This window comes from Mobula birostris, chromosome 14, assembly GCF_030028105.1.
Source record: "Mobula birostris isolate sMobBir1 chromosome 14, sMobBir1.hap1, whole genome shotgun sequence".
NCBI lineage: Eukaryota > Metazoa > Chordata > Chondrichthyes > Myliobatiformes > Myliobatidae > Mobula > Mobula birostris.
In genome coordinates, this window is record NC_092383.1 from 87,581,556 (window position 1) to 87,602,127 (window position 20,572).

The 20,572-nt window shown below is 40.3% G+C and overlaps 1 protein-coding gene across 1 annotated transcript; it reads left to right on the forward strand.

The window, feature by feature from the left end:
- The first annotated feature begins 533 nt into the window (after positions 1–533).
- On the forward strand, positions 534–19,355 carry LOC140209540 (polymeric immunoglobulin receptor-like). The gene is given in 6 exon segments (XM_072277801.1): positions 534–687; positions 6,321–6,641; positions 6,734–7,054; positions 14,390–14,459; positions 17,442–17,532; positions 17,950–19,355. Coding segments are annotated over 6 exon segments (876 nt in total). The 5' UTR covers positions 534–650; the 3' UTR covers positions 17,986–19,355.
- Positions 19,356–20,572: the final 1,217 nt, after the last annotated feature.

Below are 20,572 nucleotides of genomic sequence, written 5' to 3' on the forward strand. Positions count from 1 at the left end.
TGCAAGTCCCAGGTGCAGATTCAGGGATACTGTCACACATGGATATAGAAGCCTTCTTTATTGCTGTTTCTGTAACAGTTTCGATTTACCATTCAGGTTTGTTAGCCCTGAGCTGTACCCTTGAACATGAAGGACCTGTGGACCACACTTAGTCTGGCCTCTACCCTTTGACCTGTTTGTCATGTGTGACCCTACCAAGAGCCAAAGCATAACTCACTGACTTCAGCCATCATAGCTCTCCGGGTCACTGAGGCATGCCAGCCTCCAAACCCTGTGGCAAAGTTGTGTCCTCTTGGAGGAGTGATTGCATAGAGAGGGGAAATTACCCTCAAGCTGTAAACTGTATATTTTTTATCATCACCTCACAATTTATTTTAATCCTCTCAGTTAAGTTGCTGTACAATTTTCTTAATCTCTCCATCATGCTCACCATTCATTGAAAATATATTCCATTATTGTACAGAGAAAATTTCAATTTCTTAGTAAACATATTTCCTCAGTTGCTTCACTGTGCTTTCACAATTGGGCTTCCGACTGCCTTCTTCCTCATTTATTTTCACCATAACATTTCTATTGAAAAGTTATTTTACACTAAGGACCAGAAGTTGAGTGCCAGACAAACTGCTGGTTTGATCTGTGCGAACAACACAATGTGGGTTCCGATTCTTCTCATCTGTTCGCTGCCTGGTGAGTGACCGCCCGAGCTAGACATGCTGATAATCAGTATTAGCTTCTGTCTCGTGCACCATTTGCACGGCAGAGGTGGTTGAATATGTGTAGATTGTAAAGGCAGAAAATACTCAGCAGACGTTATTGATAAATGCTGGGGAATGGTCTTGCGATTTCTTTTCTTTCTACACACAAAGCCGCAGCAGTAAATCTGGCACTCAGCTGAGAATGAATCTGAAGGGCATTTAATATCATGCATTATTTAATAATGTCACAATGCAATGTTAGTATTCTGTATGTACAACAAAAATATTTTTAAAACAGTCCAATATTCTTGGAGCGTGATCATAACAACAATTTCACACACTCTAAATTTCAACTCTCTTTATTTAAAGTGCAGCTGATGAAATGTTTTTTGAGACTTTGTCAATGATATTACTACCCCCTGGGCAGAGGACAGCCAACATTTTATTTACATTTTCTTCACATTCTTACCTCTATTGACTCACATATGTATACTTCACAGACACCCTTATTAAACCAGCCATCTCGTTGAAAATGAATACTTTGAAATTTTCAGTTCATTCACCAGCGAGGTTTAGGGGTCAATGTGGAATTTATTGCCCTGAGCCATGTGTGTCTGCCTGGGCCATTTCAGAGGGGTGATTCAGAGACAAACTTAGCGGTGGGGCTTGTTGTGTATTTAATATTTCAGTAGTATGTTAGTAATATTGTAAATATACTGTTTGATTAAGCATTCCTGTTTGTTTAAATAATCTATATGTAAAAATAAGTGAATTACATATGTCATGGCGTTACCGCATGCTACGTGTGCCTCTCACTTAAAATAAAGAACAAACTAACACTCACGTTTCTTAGGGTTTTGTATTATTCTTCAAATTAATTTTATGATTTGGAGTTACAAAACATAACAGGGCTGGAGTCACATATGGACCAGACCAAACCAAACAAAAATAGTAGATTTCCCCTTTTAATGTATTTAAAAGACTCTGGATTCAGGAATTTAATGAGATATTGCGATATGAACTTGTACATTCCTTATTTTATTTATTTCAAGGTAGAGCACAGAACAGGCCTTTCCAATCAAACAGACCGTGCCACCCAGCAACCACCAATTTAACCCTAACTTGGTACAGGACAATTTACAATGACTAATTAACCTAATTACTGGTCGATTCTTTTGGCTTGTGGGAGGAAACCGGAGCACCTGGAGAAAACACATACAATCACAGGGCAAACATACAGACCCCTACAGACAGCACTGGAATTCTACTCCAAACTCCAACGCTCCAGACTGTAACACAGTCGTACGAACCGCTACGATACCACAGTGCTCCAAGACTCTTGATATAGTTACTTGAATCTAAAATCCCATTCTCATTCCCAGGAGTATTTTGGATCTATTTATTCTTTACAGGAATGGAGAAATTTGTTACTTCTGCATCCTTCTTCCATTAATGTAGTATCTGCTGTGAAGCAAGGAATAGTAATCTGCCAAACTCACTTCACTCAAACCACAATCCAAATACAGACCTCCAGGTGGCCCTGGCAGTATCTCCCTTTGATGTCCTACTCAATTATCCATCCTCAACTTTCGAAATTCTTGGCGCATCAGCTGATTCCTCCCACTCTCCTTGCCCATTGTCGGCATAAACCGTGTTCACCTTCCCTCCGCAAATGCTGCCGCCGGGAAGGTTACAAGCCACAGAGCCCATGAGCTGCATTTCTTTTGGTAGTTATCATGGTGATGAGGTGAACTGCAGAAGAATGTCAACTTCAAGTTTTTCTGTGAGAAGGGATGATTTGTAATTGCATCATATGTGGTGATACCTTGTAGCTAACTAATTAATTGAAGCTCCACCTACTGCTCCAATATGGGGACGTGTAGGGCACCATTTCCACAGCACGATTAAACAAACATTAATGCAGTCATGGAAAGATAACATGTACATTCTGTTTGTGTGCATTTGAGCAGCCTGTTAGGATCTGGGTTGAATGAAGGGCAGCACCTTCCACACTGCCACACTCCCTCACTACTGCACTGGAAGATCAGCCCAGAATTTCTGTTCAGCTACCTAGAGGGAAAGTGAACGCAAGAAGTACATGGACATAGAACACAGACGCACCTAACACAATAGCAATAACAAGCAAGTCTTTAAACATGAAGTATTGGAGCATATTCTGTGGACGTGATAACAAGCTGCATTAATATTTTTGTTCCTAACTCCCTTGCTGCAATACTAGACACTAGACACTAGAATACTACAGCACAGTACAAGCCCTTCGGTTCTCGATGTTGTGACGACTCATATGTTCCTTAAAGAACAAGTACTAAACAATTGTTTGCTTCACTGTAGTGGGGATACTCCTCATAGGCGCAATAGGAATTTCATTTTAAAATGGATTTGTTTCTGCAGAGAGCACTTGTGCCTTCTTCACCAGTCAATGAGAGGCACTACCAGCTGAGCTGCTGTCTCACAGCACACACCGTCCATTTCGGTCCTTGAGTTTCTCCAGGCTTCTGTGATAACTTGGTTTTCCTCCATGTGCTTCACACTCCTACCACGTCCAAAACTATTCAGATTGGGGGGTTAATGGGCCACAGATGATGGGATGACAAGTGTATGATCGAGTCTCTGGTGGTGGGGCTGGAAGTCAGTAGGAATGCGGAATGTACTATTGGTTAGACAATTCCAACAACTCCCCTTTCCTCTGAGGGAACATATAGATTATAGATTAGCATCGGACCATTCAGGCCCTTTGGCCTACAATGTTGTGCTGAGCTTTCAACCTACCCCGAGATTGATCTAACACTTCCCTCCCACATAGCCCTCCATTTTCCTTTCATCCATGTGCTTCTCACGTTTCTTGTTTGATTTCCCGGTGGCTGCTCCTGCCTCCGATTTCGAGGCACAAGAAATTGTGAATGCTGGAACCCGAGCAAAACACAAACTATGTGAAGAACTCTGTGGGGGGAAGGAGCAAGTGAGGAGGCAAAGGGATGTTTTCAGTGAAGAATTTGAATCCGGACAGGGAGGGTCGAGTGCAGAAACATAATGAATGGAAGAGAAACTTGGGGTGACCCGAGTGAGTGACAAAGGAACACAATGGTTTGAGTTAACCGAAACTGGATTATAACATATCACCTGAGTAATGCATATGGACCCTATGCAAAATTAAGGAAACGAGTTCTTGAAGACTATAACCTACAAAACGTTTCCTCTATTCAATAGTTGTCCTTCCTACATTTGTAAAGAGCTCTACGGGCCTGTTCAGGGAGCCAAAAAGCATTGGGTTCTGATGGTTTTAGAGCACCTGAATTGGGTAATTTGTTATTTCTTTAGAGTTCCTTTTGTTTTAATTGAGCAACTTGCTCTTTGTAATGCAGTTTCATGGTGCCTCCTCTTTAAGCTTGTTAAGTTTATCTTGATAGGCTCAGGGATTCCATGTTTCTTTTATTATTTAAGTGCACGGCCAATTAGCAGTAATCACAGGGTCCTAGATTTGAGAACGTTACATCTCACGGTGTTGCTTGGATGAGCCACCAATGCCCTGTTGGAATTCTTATGAATAAACTCTGGTTGCCATCTCCACATCAGAGTCTGTCCATTCTCCACTCTCGGGTTCAAACATTGCCAGCTCAGATCATTACCAGATTACAGCATGGAGTGAATTATGGATCACCTGAAAGGTCCTGGTACAACACCTCCAAAGAACCTTGCAAAAGATTTTGAGGATTAGAAACAAAAGTACTAACACCAATGTAATGGAGGAGGACAAAATGAGCCACATTCCCACCATGATAGAGCAATGCCAAATCTGATGGATCTGGCATCTCACTTGAATGCCTAAATCATGACTCCCCCAAATAAATCCTTTATTCCAGTTGATGGAAGTTCAGCAAGCTACTCTTGGTGGACAAAGAACGTTTCCAATATCAACATCAGACTGAAGAAATTCAACATTACTTCTGAAAGCTGGGAAGACATTGTACTCAATAGAGATACCAGTAAGAAATCTGTTCAAGAGGGAGATGTGCTACATGAGAGCAACCTCCAGTGTGCTGCAGAGAACAAGCTGCAGCTGCCAAAGGAGAGAATAGACGGTCAGAGAAACCAACCAGTAACCACAGCAACCACTTTCTTATGTCTACACTGCACTACGATATGTGGATCCCAGTTCGGCCTTTGCAGCCACCTGAGGACCAGTGGACAACCAATTAGGAGAACGTCATGCTGGAATAGAGTGATCATACCGCTTGCTCCTCAAACAGAATATGATACACCTGCTATCATCCCTCTAAGTTTAATATCACCTACATATGTCATGAAATTTGTTGTCTTTGCAGCAGCAGTTCAATGCAATACGTAGTAAAAGATAAAAAAAAAGGTGAATTATAGTAAATATATATGAAGTTAAATTAAATAAGAAGTGCAAAAATAGAAGCAAAAAGTAGTGTGGTAGTGTTCTTGGGTTCAATGTCCATTCGGAAATCAGATGGCAGAGCTCAAGGAGCTGATATACCTCCCTCCTGTATGCCCTCTCATCACCATCTGAAGTACTGCCAACAATAGTCTTCTGATCAGCAAATTTATAGATGGCACTTGTACACTGCCTAGCCACACAGTCCTGGGTGTAGAGACAGTAGATCAGTGGTCTAAGCACATATCCCTGAGGTGCGTCAGTGTTGATTGGCAGCGAGGTGGAGATGTTATTTCCAATCCGCACAGATTGTGGTCTTCCAGTTCAGAAGTTGAGGATACATTTGCAGAGGGAGGTACAGAGTCCAACACTCTGGAGCTTTTCAATCAGAACTGTAGAAATGAGTGTGTTAGACACGGAGCTGTAGTCAATGAACAGCATCCTGACTGAGGTATTTGTATTGTCCAGGTGATCCAAATATCATCTCTGCAATTACCCTGGCAAGGCTCAGCAGGATTTTGTATATTTCAGTCTGATCATCTGACATTCTTCAATGGTCTGGAGTAGATGGTTCCAGTTAGGCACTAAAACATAGCCATCAGTCTCTGAATCATAGTTACACTCTCTCTGTTATGTGATATGCAAACCAGTATGCAAGACAAGGCACTACGATAAGGAGAGCCAGCTCCTGCCCATTCAATAAGCTCCTTCTCTACACGCTCCTAATGAATCCAGATGAATGACAGAAACCGATACAGCTTGGCACCGGTGGCAGCAGAGTTCTTGATACTCAGCCTTGAAAGCAACTTTGGACTGCTGTAGGGACTCCAGCTCTGGATTTTCCCTTCTCCTAGATGAGCTGCTAACCATGGCTGATGAGCACCATCTGCCCAGAGCAACCGGCTTAAGATGTCGCTAACCTGCCTCTGTCACTTCTCCTGTCAGTAGAAACAGTTCGGCTGGGCGTAGTCGCTAAGCCGTACGTGAAGGCCGGGAGCTGTACTGGGTTGTCAGAGTCTATTTGAGACACACACCATTGGGAGCATTTAATCGGTGATATGACCTTATCCCTGCAGCCCCCCACTCCTGGCTATAATGACCTTAAGGATCCAAAGGTTCACATTACAGGTGTGACCCATACAGGGTCTTCTACTGTGTCACAATGATAAACCACATTTGTTTCTGTAATTTCAATATTTCTCCCTCAGTTTCAAGTGCATTGTGGGCGAAAGAATATGTAAGAGGAGTTGTGGGAAGAGCGATCACAATCAATTGTCACTATGAAGCAATGTACAGCTCACACACAAAGTACTGGTGCCCTAGTAGGAATCAACAATGTTCAGATTTAGTGGAAACAAATGGGCAACACGGACTGAGTGGACGAGTGTCAATCACAGATAACCCGGAACAGGGAATATTTACTGTTACTATGGAGAATCTTCGCTCTTGAGATACAGGATGGTACGGCTGTGGAATCACAGATAAAAGTCCCGATCCAAGATCTTATGTTTATCTACAAGTAATTGATAGTAGGTTTCTCAGTGACTGATTTTGTGCTTTTTAAGTTATTTGCTTGCATTAAATTCTTCTTTTCCATCAAATCTGAAAATGCCTCTCTCAGTTTCAGGTGCATTGTGGGCAGAGAAATATTTAAGAGGAGTTGTGGGAAGGGCGATCACAATCGATTGTTACTATGAGGCAAAGTACCGCTCACACACAAAGTATTGGTGCCGTGGATGGACTCTCCAATGTTCAGTTTTAGTGGAAACAAATGGACAACACAGACGGAGTGGACGAGTGTCAATCGCAGATAACCCAGAAGAGGGAATATTTACTGTTACTATGGAGGATGTTCACTCTCGAGATACAGGACGGTACAGCTGTGGAATTACAACACCAGGTGCCAATCCGATGTTTAGTGTATATCTACAAGTATCTAATGGTAGGTTTCCAGCTGTTAGATGTGTGCTCCCATTAAACTGTATGATCCATGTTTTCTCTGGGAGGGGTCAGGACAGCAAGGATACCCTGAAGTGCTGAGTCCTGTGGGGAGTGGGCTGGGGTCGAGAAACCCCATTCCTGTTGCTCTCATCCAGTGCAGCGTCTGACCCTCTGACAGGACACCGGAGGCTCAGCACATTTTCCTGCCTCTGAACTGTACGAAATGTCACCCTGTCAGAGGTTTACATTCAGACTAAAACTAATAATTCAACAATAACAGATCAGTGAGACACAAGTGTTACTCATGGTCTATATGCCTCAAAGATACCAAGTCCCCTTGCACCTCTGATTTTGAATTATCTCACCATTCAGAAGAGACGTTCATTCCTCCTACCAAAGTGCATGACCATACAGTTCTCTCACAATATTCCATCTGACACTTTCTTCTCCGTTCTCCCAATCTGACTAAGTCCTGCTACAGGCTCCATGCTGCCACAACACTTATCTGTCCTTCCACCTATCTTTGTACCACCTGCAAACCTGCTCACAAAGCCATCAACTCTGTCAAATAATTCGTCTGTATGTAATGTGGAAAGAAGCGGTCACAATACCGAAACCACTCGTCACCAGCAGCCAGTGTCCTGTGAGTCTGTCCAGGGAAACCTTCGCATTCAGTACACGTGGTACGAAAACATCCCACCTGTCAATTCAAAACTGTCAGACACAAATAATCTGAATCTACATAATCAGTCCTTCAAGCATCATCACCATTAATGCTTTTGCACAGCTTCAAATAATCTTGGAGCAAATTCCAGTGAAATGATCCTTATGATTGTCACCAACAGAGCAGGGATCTTATTCATGTGACAGATGTCAACATCCAACAGTTTTGCTTCCAGATGGCTGCTAACCTTGTCCTTGGGGCTGATGGTCATGGGCTTCTGTGTAACTTGTCCAGGGAGTAGTCTTCTGCCGGTGGTGATGAGAGAGACTGTTGCTTGCTTAATAATATATTGGGCTGTTCTTTTAGGTTGCTGTTTGTGTTGCAGCAGCGATTTCCCCCTGCCTCAGACTGTGGTAAATGTTTGACATGAGAATAGTTGTCACTCTCTGAAACGTGGCCTCTGACACCCTCTTCTAACCGCAGTATTGCTTTGTTGTGTGAAGTTACATTGCTGCTTTCTGCTTAAGATCTCTTATTCAGTCTGAGACACTACCAATACCCAATTTCTCTCAATTAGGATGCATTGAAAGCAGGCATGGAATCTCATGGAAAATGGACTTAAAACTTTGTCAATGTTACAAAGTTCCAAGTTCAAAGTAAAATATATTATCAGAGTACTTACACGTCACCACATACAACCCTGAGATTCTTTTTCTGCAGGCATACTTAACAAATCTATAACACAGTAACTATAAACAGGATCTGTAAACTATCAAATTCAGGAACTGTATACTGTGAACAATCTGTGTAAATGCGGGTATAAATAATTAGCAAGAAATAATGAGCATGAAGTGACAAGCTAAAAGCGTCCTTAAATCAATGTAGCAATTAACTATACAGAGGATATTTCTGTGAACATTCTTTGGGATACTTTTAAAGCTTATATTCGTGGTCAGATTATCTCATATTCTGCTGCTTTGAGGAAGAAGCTGAAGCAGGAGGAGTTGGCAATCGTGGACAAGATTAAGGAAATTGATAAGAAATATGTTATAGCTCCTTCTGAGGAGTTATATAAACAAAGAACTGAACTTCAAATGGAACACAGTTTATTACTTTCGTCCTCGATTGTAAATCAATTAAAGAAAACAAGAAGTGAATTTTATGTACACAGTGACAAAATTGGCAAACTGTTGGCTAATCAACTGAAGTCTAATTATGCTAAATCTCAAATTAATCAGATTTATAACCAAAATGACCGACTGATACTTGATCATGTGGGAATTAATCAAACTTTCTGTGATTTTTATTCTTCCTTATATCAATCAGAGTCTCCTCGAGATTCTAAATATATGAATGATTTTTTAGATAATCTAGACTTCCCTGAGATTTCACAGGATATGTCTTCTATGTTAGATACTCCCATTACCACGGATGAGATTAAGAATGTTATTTTCTCTATGAATTTGGGGAAAGCTCCTGGCCCTGATGGGTTTACCGTAGAATTTTATAAATGTTTCGCACCTCTATTAATCCCTTGGCTCTGTAGGGTTTTTGAGGCTTCATTAAAACTTGGTAAACTTCCTGAATCTTTCAATAGAGCGTCAATCTCTCTAATATTAAAGAAGGATAAAGATCCTGCTCAATGTGCATCTTATAGACCAATATCTTTATTAAATGTTGATTCTAAAGTTTTTTCTAAGTTATTAGCAAATAGATTAGAAAAAGTACTTCCTTTTATTATTTCAGAAGACCAAACGGGTTTTATTAAAGGTCGTTACTCTTTTTATAATATTCGCACACTGTTAAATATTGTTTATACCCCCTCACAAAATGTTCCTGAGTGTGTTATCTCTTTAGATGCTGAGAAAGCTTTTGATAGAGTAGAATGGCCTTATTTATTTAAGGTGCTTGAAATGTTTAATTTTAGCTTGAAATTTATATCCTGGATTAAATTGTTATATCATTCTCCTGTGGCCTCGGTCCGTACTAACTCTCTAAGCTCACCTTTTTTCCCTCTTTTTCGAGGTACTCGACAAGGGTGTCCTCTTAGTCCTTTATTATTTGATATTGCATTAGAACCTCTTGCAATTGCCATTCGAGAATCTCCAAATATTACTGGGATAACTCGGGGCTTAAAGTCCCATAAAATATCACTCTATGCTGATGATTTACCTTTATATATTTCTAATCTCCAAAAATCCATCCCTGCTGTTTTAGAGCTATTAGCACAATTTGGTCTTTTTTCAGGTTATAAATTAAATCTTAGTAAGAGTGAACTTTTCCCGATTAATAAACAACTTCCCTTATATCATAACTTTCCATTTAAATTGATTAATAATTATTTTTCATATCTTGGGATTAAAATTACTTGTAAATACAAAGATTTATTTAAGATTAACTTTTTACCCTTAATTGACCATATTATTCAACTTTCATCTGAATGGTTTCCTTTATATTTAACTTTGATTGGTCGTATTAGTGCAGTTAAGATGTTTTTTTTGCCAAAATTTTTATATATATTTCAGGCATTACCAATTTTTGTTCCAAAATCTTTTTTTGATAAAGTTGACTCCAAAATTTCTTCGTTTATTTGGCAAAGTAAAAACCCGAGACTGGGTAAAATACATTTACAGAAAGCTAAGAGAGATGGAGGCTTAGCATTACCTAACTTTAGATTTTATTATTGGGCAATTAATATTCGACATATGAAATTTTGGTTACTTGACCAGGATATACTATCCATTCCTAAATGGGTAGCATTGGAATTACAATCTGTTCAGGGCTATACACTTGGCTCTATTTTAGGTTCCTCTCTTCCTTTTGATTTGAAACGCCTTAAACAGGCGTCTAACCCGATAGTTAAATATACCTTAAGTATTTGGTTTCAATTCAGAAAATTTTTTGATCTTAACCAATTTGGGCTAGCGATTCCTATTTTAGGTAACATATTTTTTCCTCCCTCTTTTACGGATCGTGCTTTTCAAATTTGGAAGACTAAGGGTATTTCACGGTTTTTGGATTTATTTTTAGATGGTTCCCTTATGTCTTTTGAACAATTACCTAATAAATATAATTTATCAAGAATACATTTTTTTACATATCTACAAGTTAGAAATTTCCTAAGTACTATACTTTCTTCCTTTCCAATGCTTCCTCCTACATACATTTTAGATACTATAATTAACCTTAATCCATGTCAGAAAGGTGCATCGGCTATTATTTATAATATTATTATGAAACTTAGGAAAGCTCCATTTGATAAGATTAGGTCAGATTGGGAACAAGAATTGGGATCTATTATTTCCGTGGATGACTGGGGGCAGATTTTACAATTAGTCAATACTTCCTCTATCTGTGCTAAACATTCCCTAATTCAATTTAAAGTTGTTCATAGAGCACATATGTCCAAAGATAAATTAGCTCGCTTTTATTCTCATATTAATCCTTTTTGTGATAGATGTCCGGGGTAGATAGCCTCTTTAACTCCTATGTTTTGGTCTTGTCCTACTCTGGAAACTTTTTGGAGAGACATTTTTAATATTATCTCCAAGGTATTGAATATAGACATCTCTCCTCACCCTATTACTGCTATCTTTGGACTACCTAAAATTTCCAGTAATCTTTCTCCTTCAGCCCGTAGAATGATTGCATTTCTTACTTTAATGGCGAAAAGATGTATCTTACAACATTGGAAAGAGCTTAATGCTCCAACTACCTTTTTTTGGTTTTCTCAGACGATATTATGCTTGAATTTGGAGAAAATTAGAAGCAATCTTTATGACTCCTCATTTAAATTTGAACAGACCTGGAGATCTTTTATTCAATATTTTCATTTAATGTAATATATACCCTTCTTGTTTTTTTTTACTGTTTTTAATGGAGGTCGGGATTGAGGACGTGATTTTAAGTTTTTTAACTCTGTTTGGTTTCAAGTTAGCCCATTGCTTTGCTTTGCTTTTAGTTAGTTGCACGGTGGGGTTTTTTGGGGTTTTTTTTTCCTTTTCTCTATTGATATATATATAAAAATTAGAATACTATTATTTTACCTTGGTACGTTATGTTTAAATTACATTCTTTGTATCATTTTTTTTGTATTAATGTTTCCTGTAATTTTATTATATTCTAACAGTGCCTATATGGCTTACCTTTTTGTATACTTATTCAATAAAAAGATTTAAAAAGAAAAAGAAATTAATGTAGCTATCCCCTTTTGTTCAAGGGCCTGATGGTTGTGGGATAACTGTTCTCAAACCAGGTGGTGCCAGGCCTGAGGCTCTTGTCCCTTCTACATGATGGCAACAGCAAGGGAAAATCATGGCCTGGATAGTAATGATCTTTGAGGATGGAGGCTGTTTTTCTGTGACAACACTTCATGTAGATGTACTCCATAGTTGGGAGAGTTTTACCCATGATGTTCTGGGCCAAATCCACTAACTTTTGTAGGAATTTCTGCTCTAAGCAGAGGCTTGTAGAAATTAAACTTGTCTTTGTAAATTATAGGCCTTTTTTAATTACATGGCATTGTGAGATGCAGTCTCCAATAATCATTTCTTAGTTCAGGAAAAGTTGTGGAAGAGTTTATCCAAGATATTATCTGGGATAGGATGTTTTAGCAATGAGGAGAGAAAATTAAGAGAAGCAGTGAAATAATCTACTAAAGCCATTCAATATTTGTTGTGTCTTTGATAAAGTGAGTTTCCATCTCTCTTTGACATTGTAACAAAATGGAACTTACTGCAAAATAAGTGGCACCATGGTATCACATCAGTTAGCGCGATGCTATTACAGCTGGGGCGTCAGAGCTCTGAATATAATCCCAGCGTCCTCTCAAAGGACTGTTTACGTCCTCACTGTGAACAAACAGGTCTCCTCCCACAGTCCAAAGGTGCACTAGTTGGCAGATTAATTGTTCATTGTAAAGTGTCCTATGATGAGGTTAGGGTTAAATAAGTGTGTTGCTGGGCCATGTGGCTCATTGGGCCTGAAGGGCCTGTTCCACACTGCACCTTCTAATAAATAAAATCATAAAAATAAACAAAAATGACAGCGGTCAGGAGAATTGTGCTGCTGCAAATTACCATTATGACAAATGTGAGGAGCACTATCATTAGCTGGGACACTGGAGACGGCAGATGCTGGGATCTGGAGCAACATAATATCTGCCAGATGAACTCAGCCTGTCCGGCAGCATCTGTGGGAGGGAAAAAAGTGTTGACGTTTCAGGTAGAAACCCTGCATTATGCCTTGCACAGTTGGAAATTCCCTCGTGTTTGCATAGAATTAAGTAGGATTTGTCCTCTCAACATTCCAAGAACTTTAACAGCCCCAACGACGTTTCGGCATCACCAGTGCTGAGAAATAAGAAGGAAATGATAATGATCAGTAAAAGTGACGAAATGGAAATTATCAGTAAACTTATTCATTTGCAGTCGAAGAGTCAAACAGGCCCTTCAACCTTAAGAGTCACTTTATGTTCATATACTCCTGCACCTAGCATCACTAATGTACAGGTAATGTCTACGTATATCTCTCTCTTTCTGGCTATCATCGCATAGGATGATGATGGCTCCTTTCAGTCAGTTAGTGGGGTTTAGGATACCCAACTCCTCAGAAAGGAACAGCATGTGCGTGAATGGATTTAGGTGAGTAGGGGGTTGCACAGGTCCAGACCCACCCTCTCGACATTCCCTCCCAGATTCAGCAGCATGGTGGGGTTCAAGACAGCTGGGGGAAGTTCTGTTGCAGTGAATGGCCAGACCAAGCTTCGGTGCAAAGGATGCCTTTTCCGCGCTTCATGGCACGTGTTTGCGAGATGGCCGTTGACTCTATGAGGGGGCTCATCCGCCCTTTGACAGGTCTTGTTATTCATCCTACAGGGTGTCTAGCCACCCTCCTCATCAGGCAAGCCCAGTGGGGGAGCTGGTTTAGTCGCCGACCACCTGACCATGCGACAGGTAGTACTGGGTTACATGGTACCAGCAGCACTCAGATGAGTGACCTACATATATAAGCTCATCCTATTTATATATGGCCACTCTCAATAGTGACTTAATAATATTAATAATAATAACTTATTGATAGGTCACTTTTGCTACAGACGATGTTGCTCAAAGTGATTTACAATGGGATAAAGTGCAAACCTGAAAATAAAAGACAAAATGATGTTACTTAAAAGCAAGGTTAAATAAATAGGTTTTGACTGACCTTTTACAGTGTCAACTGTGTCTGCACCCCTCAGTAGTTTTAGTTCTTGAGTTCCACAGTTTAGGAGCGTAGTTCAAAAAGGCTGACATGCTATTTATATTTTATGGGAGATAGTTTAAATTTAAGGAATATGTACATTGTACTTTATACAATTGCTTTATCATTTATGTTTATTGTGTTTTTATGCTCATTGTGATTTTTTACTTTTGCTTCGGACCTGGAGTAACAAATATTTTGTTCTCCTTTGCACTTGTATACTGAAGAATGACAATAAACAACCTTGAATGCAGCCAACGGCATCTTCCATTTGCTGCACTTACACTGAAGAAATATCTCTACGTCCATGAAACCAATCAGCTCTTTACTCAGGGCAAGAATTTTGCTCTATCTTCAATTGAAAAGCAAGTGAAACTGAATTTAACTCCCATGTCTCAGTAAGAGTTGAATATACTTTTGTGTCTTTTACAGCTGAACAAACAACTACACAATCCATGAATACAGTGAATTTCAAGAATAAGGAAAACCATCAATCAAAAAGGTATACTAGTCTCAAAACTGTTTTACATGTGAAAGATGTTTGATAGATTTTTGTATTTGGTTTCTAACACACAATACATATGAAGGGGCTGACTTTAACCAAACCAACTGGCGGATGAGGCAATAACCAATGTTCTTATGCTGGCTTCAAACTGGAGTTCCAGAGGGAAATTTTCCCCTTTAATCAGGGCGGGGTTCACAAATTTTTTTATACCATAGACTCCTTCCATTAACCAAGGAGTCCATGCATTCCAAATTGGAAACCCCTGCCTTAAACACTTTGTTGTATTTTAAAGATGAAAGTCATCCATTATTTTGGAAGGTAGCTCATCAGACTGTAATGATGCTAGGTTTATATTATATTAGATATACTTTTCATTTTCATCCATTTTTCTTCACATAATTGAAGAATGCCTTGGGGTTTTCTTTTACTCTACTCGCCAAGGCCTTCTCATGCCCCCTTCTTGCTCTTCTCAGCCCCTTCTTAAGCTCCTTTCTTGCTTCCCTATATTCCTCAATAGACCCATGACATCTCCATCACTAGTACTATCCTATGCTGTAAGGTGAATTGTGTTTGCCAAGCAGTAACGCTCTTTAGGCTTGTTGTGGCCTGCTCTGTTGTGGTACTGCTGGGAAAGCTCTTAGTTAGTTAAGGAGTCAGGATAAGGGCCATGACATCACTCATGAACAACACCTTGCAGGGTAGGACAAAGTCTCAATGTGGGTCAATACAACTGCGGGAAACATCAAGTCATAGAGTCAAATGGGTCCCTCAGCCCATCTGGTCTATGCCAGCCAAGTTTCCCATTTAAGCTAGTCACGTGCCTGTGTTTAGCCCATATCCCAATAAACCTTTCCTATCTATGTACATGTCAGAGTATCTTTTAATTCCTGTTAATGTTCCTGCCACCTCCTCTGGCAGCTCATTCCCTATACTGACCATCCTCTGGATGAAAATCTTGCCACTCAGGTTCCTGTTAAATCTCTCCCCTCTCACCTTAATCCTATGTCGTCTAAGTCTCGATTCCCCAACTCTGGAGGGAAAGACTGTACATTAGTTATGCTACTGACACTATTTAGAGGAGCCTAAACACCCTCACTTAATGTTTTAATTACATCTCCTTCAGCTCCATCATCAGGATATACGGACAGCCTATGAACCCAGAATAAAATTCCGAATCAGGTTTACTATCACTGGCATATGTTATGAAACTAGTTGCTTTGTGACAGCAGTACAGTGCAATACATAATAATAAAAATTACATACTTTAAACTAAATTCTATAAATTCATTGTGTTCAGTTCTGGTCACCTAGCTAGAGGAAGATTGAAAGAGTGCAGAGAAGATTTACTAGGATGTTGCCGGGTCTTCAGGAGTTTGGTTACAGGGAAAGACTGAATAGGTTAGGACTCTATTCCTTGGAGCGTAGAAGAATGAGGGGGATTTGATAGAGGTTTACAAAATTATGAGGGGTATAGACAGAGTAAATGCAAGTAGGCTCTTTCCACTTAGATTAGGAGAGATAAATACGAGAGGACATGGCTTTAGTGTGAAAGGGGAAAGGTTTAGAGGGAACATTAGGGGCAACCTCTTCACTCAGAGAGTGGTGGGACTGTGGAACGAGCTGCCATCTGACGTGGTAAATGCGTGCTCACTCTTAAGTTTTAAGAACCAATTGGATAGATACATGGATGGGAGAGGTCTGGAGGATTATGGATTGGGTGCAGGTCAAAGGGCCTAACGGAATAAAGTTTCAGCACAGACTAGAAGGGCCGAATGGCCTGTCTTCTGCGCTGTAGTGTTCTATGGTTTTATAGGTAGTGCATAAAGACAGCAAAAGTAAAATAGGTAGTTTGTTGTCCACTCAGAAATCTGATTGTTGAGGGAAAAAAAGCTGTTCCTAAAATGTTGGGTGTGTGATTCGGGGCTTTTGTACCTCCTCCCTGACGTTAGCAATAAGAAGTGTGTATATCCTGGGTGGTGCGGTCCTTAAGAATGGATGCTACCTTTTTGAGGCATTGCCTTTTGAGGATGTTCTCAATGCTCGGGTGGCTAGTGCCCACAATGGAATCACATACATTTGCAACCTTCTGCAGTTTTTTCAATCCAGCACAGTGGCCCATCCATACCAGATGTTGATACAGCAAGTTAGAATGCTGTTTATGGTACATCTGTAGACATTTGCAGATGGGTAAAAAGTTGGCAAGTGTGGTTTAACTAGAAATGTGAGTTGATGGAGGATATGTATTTATCTGTATGTAAAGAGAAAACGGATAGTAGCAAGGAATTGATTGCTATGGGCATCTGGCACAGATAAGGCGAAGAGGCTTGACCTTAATCAGGTTCTATAGCACGCAAGTCTGGGCAGCTGAGTGGTCTCTTTCTGCTCCTTTTCTGTTCTTATGTCTACCCTGTCAAATCATTACATTATATCGAATTCTTCTTTGTGGCCACCATTCAGGAGAAAGGAGACCCAGTCTGTTCATGGCTTCTTGATATTCTGCACCCTTCTGGATCATACTTTCTCTTAGATCGCTGTATTCCTTGCCCACATTGTCTTCCAAGTATCTATTCACAGCCCAAATTTGGCTTTCCTTTTTACTTGTATCCTTCTCCATTCTTGCTTTAAAATGCAATAGAACATTTTCACAAATGTGACTTATTATTCCTCTACCTTTGCTCTTCACACATGCCCTGGTAGATTGATGCAATTTTGCAAATGCTCCCTTGTTACCTCTTGTGCCATGACTGAGTCTTTTATTTTCCTATTGTTGAATTAATTTCCTCTTTCTCCAAAGTATACCAGCTGCCCTCCTCCCCTCAGTCCAACACTAACTCACCCAGCCTGACGAACTCTTTTGGCTCTGCTGCTTTACCTTGTGCCACCCCACTAAGAAAACAGAGGGATGAAGAAGTAAATGCTTCAAACACAAAGCTGTCTCATTTCCTCCCACTGATTCTATGTCTCTTTCACTTTGCTCAGTTATCTGATATGGAGTGTGGGGCGTTGGCTGCTCTTTGCTCTGCTGGGGATCTGCACTATCTCAATCAACTGGTTCATGAGAGAATCTAAGGTAGGTTTTTGGCGATCAGTGAAATACGGATACAGCATGGAGTAGGCCCTCCCAGCCTTTCAAGACATGCCAACTCAGCAACCCCTGATTAACTCTAACCTACTCACAGGACAAATTTCAATGCCCAATGAACCTACCTGGTATACCTTTGGATTGTGGGAGGTAACCGGAGGATGTGGACAAAACCCACGCACAATGATTCCTGACAGACAGCGCCGAAATTGAATTCCATACTCCAGAACATCACAAGCTGTAATAGCTTCACATCAATGCCATGATTCTGCTATGGCCTTTACATGAATGGGGCTGGAGTCCTTCAGCCTGTTTCAGATGGAATTCTGTTGCAAGCGTCTGTGGGAAGTCAGGCAAAGTTTTCATACCCAATCAGTCTGATAATCTCACCATTGACTTTTGCAGAAACCTGAAGAATTATCTTCACAACTTGGCCCATGAGATGAAAAGAAGACGACCGGACTCCCTGTAAAGGAACTTTGAGATTAAATGTTCCTCATTCATCTTGCTTTGCACACATTTTTTTAACTGTTCTTCATAAATGCCTTCTGTCATTAAGCTAATTACTTAATGGAAAAGAAGTTAAAATCGAAACAATGCCTAGCTCATAGAAGACGTGAAATCTTAGCAATAGCTCAGCTCTTGCCCATCTCCTATCCTCATAATTCCTGCATTTGCATATGTTTGATTATATAGGCATCCGATAGTCTCGTGAGACCATGCATTTGCGCCTTGGAAGGTTTCCATTGCGCAGGCCTGGGCGAGGTTGCATGGAAGACCGGTAGTTGCCCATGCTGCAAGTCTCCCCTCTCCACACCACTGATGTTGTCCAAGGGAAGGGCATTAGGACCCATACAGCTTGGCACCAGTGTTGTCACAGAGCAATGTGTGGTTAAGTGGCTTGCTCAAGGACACAACACGTTGCCTCAGCCAAGGCTCGAACTAGCGACCTTCAGATCACTAGACGAGCGCCTTAACCACTTGGCCATGCGCCAATGCATGATGTTTGTTTAATTCATTGGTATATTAGAACTACACAACCACAAATCTGTCAATAATGTTCAGCCATTTGCTGGAAACTAATAGCTGGAATAAACACTGAAATGCTCAAAAATAATCCTGCTGGTTAGTGCTGGTCAGAAAAGGCACTGTAATCAGGGTCAGTAGCAAGTTGTGACTCTTATCTCTAGAAAAGGCAAGGCTAAGATTGAACTCCATTCATACAAGGGCTGGACATGACAGAAAAGGTCAGGTGTTGGGCCGGTAGCGAGGAATGGGCTGGTTCACCTTGCTTCTCTACGACCTTTACTCAGTTCCTTACCGAACCGAGGCTGTGGCTTCGTATCTCTGAACGGACTCACTTCATAAACTACAGTTCTGAATGCTCTTTGCTGAATTTTATTGTTTGCATGATTTTTTTTGTTTTCTGTGCAGATTGAGTGTCTGATGGTCTTCAATTTTTAATGGGTTCTTTTGGGTTTCTTTGACATGTGGCTGCCTGGAAGGGGATGAGTCAAAAGTTCAAATAATATATACATACATTGATTATAAATGTACTTTAAATTGAGGGTCATTGAGGAAGTATGTCCCTTTAATTGGGACTGTGGAATGAACAAAGGAGCCAAAACTAGTGGAGAGTATTTTCACTGAGATTCCAATACCTGATTCATGAGAAAGATCTTTATCCAACATGTTAAATACCACCTCAGGCACTGATTACTGCATAAAACATTAATCTTCGATTGTAATGTTTTTTTTTTGCTGTTACTAATTTGAAATTTGATCAATTAAAGTGCTTCTTGTATCATTGATGTTGTTGATATATGCCTCAATTATTTAGTTTTGTGAACATGATCATTTTATTCGTGGACAACAACCGGCATGCAGACACTTGGATATTCCAGCTGCAAATCACTGACAGTAAAATTTGCAGGAAGAAGCAATTAATCTTTCATATCCATCAGCTTCTATCAGAAAAAATAGAGATGAAATATCATCATCCAGAAACTTTCTCTTAACTTTCTTCCTTTGAATTGAGATAATTTTAGGTTGTGCCAGGGAGACAACACAGATCCAATCATCGTATCAATCTGCTGTGGACAACAGACAGTAAAAACTATGGAAGCGTTTCATCTTCTTTATAGCAGACAGTGATGAACACTGTGGGAAAAGGAAAAGAGAAGGGGAACCTCCTCCTAACACTCTGAACAGGTTCTGCATTAACTGTCTCTCGCAATGACATTCCCAGTGCCTCAGACAGCAGTAGGTGCATAGAGAGGGGAATTCACCTCATAATTTATTTTAACCCTCTCACTTAAGTTGCTATACAAAGTGTTTTTTAAGTCTTTTCACCACTCTCACCATTCAATGAGGGTATGATCCAAGATCATCTCTGTGTTACTGCCCATTATGCCACTGGCATTTAGGGCAGCAATGAAGGTCTTCCATGTGGTAGTGCCTTCATCAGTTCAGTAACTTAGTTTTCACTGCTGTCAGTCGTGCAAGTCCCAGGTGCAGATTCAGGGATACTGTCACACATGGATATAGAAGCCTTCTTTATTGCTGTTTCTGTAACAGTTTCGATTTACCATTCAGGTTTGTTAGCCCTGAGCTGTACCCTTGAACATGAAGGACCTGTGGACCACACTTAGTCTGGCCTCTACCCTTTGACCTGTTTGTCATGTGTGACCCTACCAAGAGCCAAAGCATAACTCACTGACTTCAGCCATCATAGCTCTCCGGGTCACTGAGGCATGCCAGCCTCCAAACCCTGTGGCAAAGTTGTGTCCTCTTGGAGGAGTGATTGCATAGAGAGGGGAAATTACCCTCAAGCTGTAAACTGTATATTTTTTATCATCACCTCACAATTTATTTTAATCCTCTCAGTTAAGTTGCTGTACAATTTTCTTAATCTCTCCATCATGCTCACCATTCATTGAAAATATATTCCATTATTGTACAGAGAAAATTTCAATTTCTTAGTAAACATATTTCCTCAGTTGCTTCACTGTGCTTTCACAATTGGGCT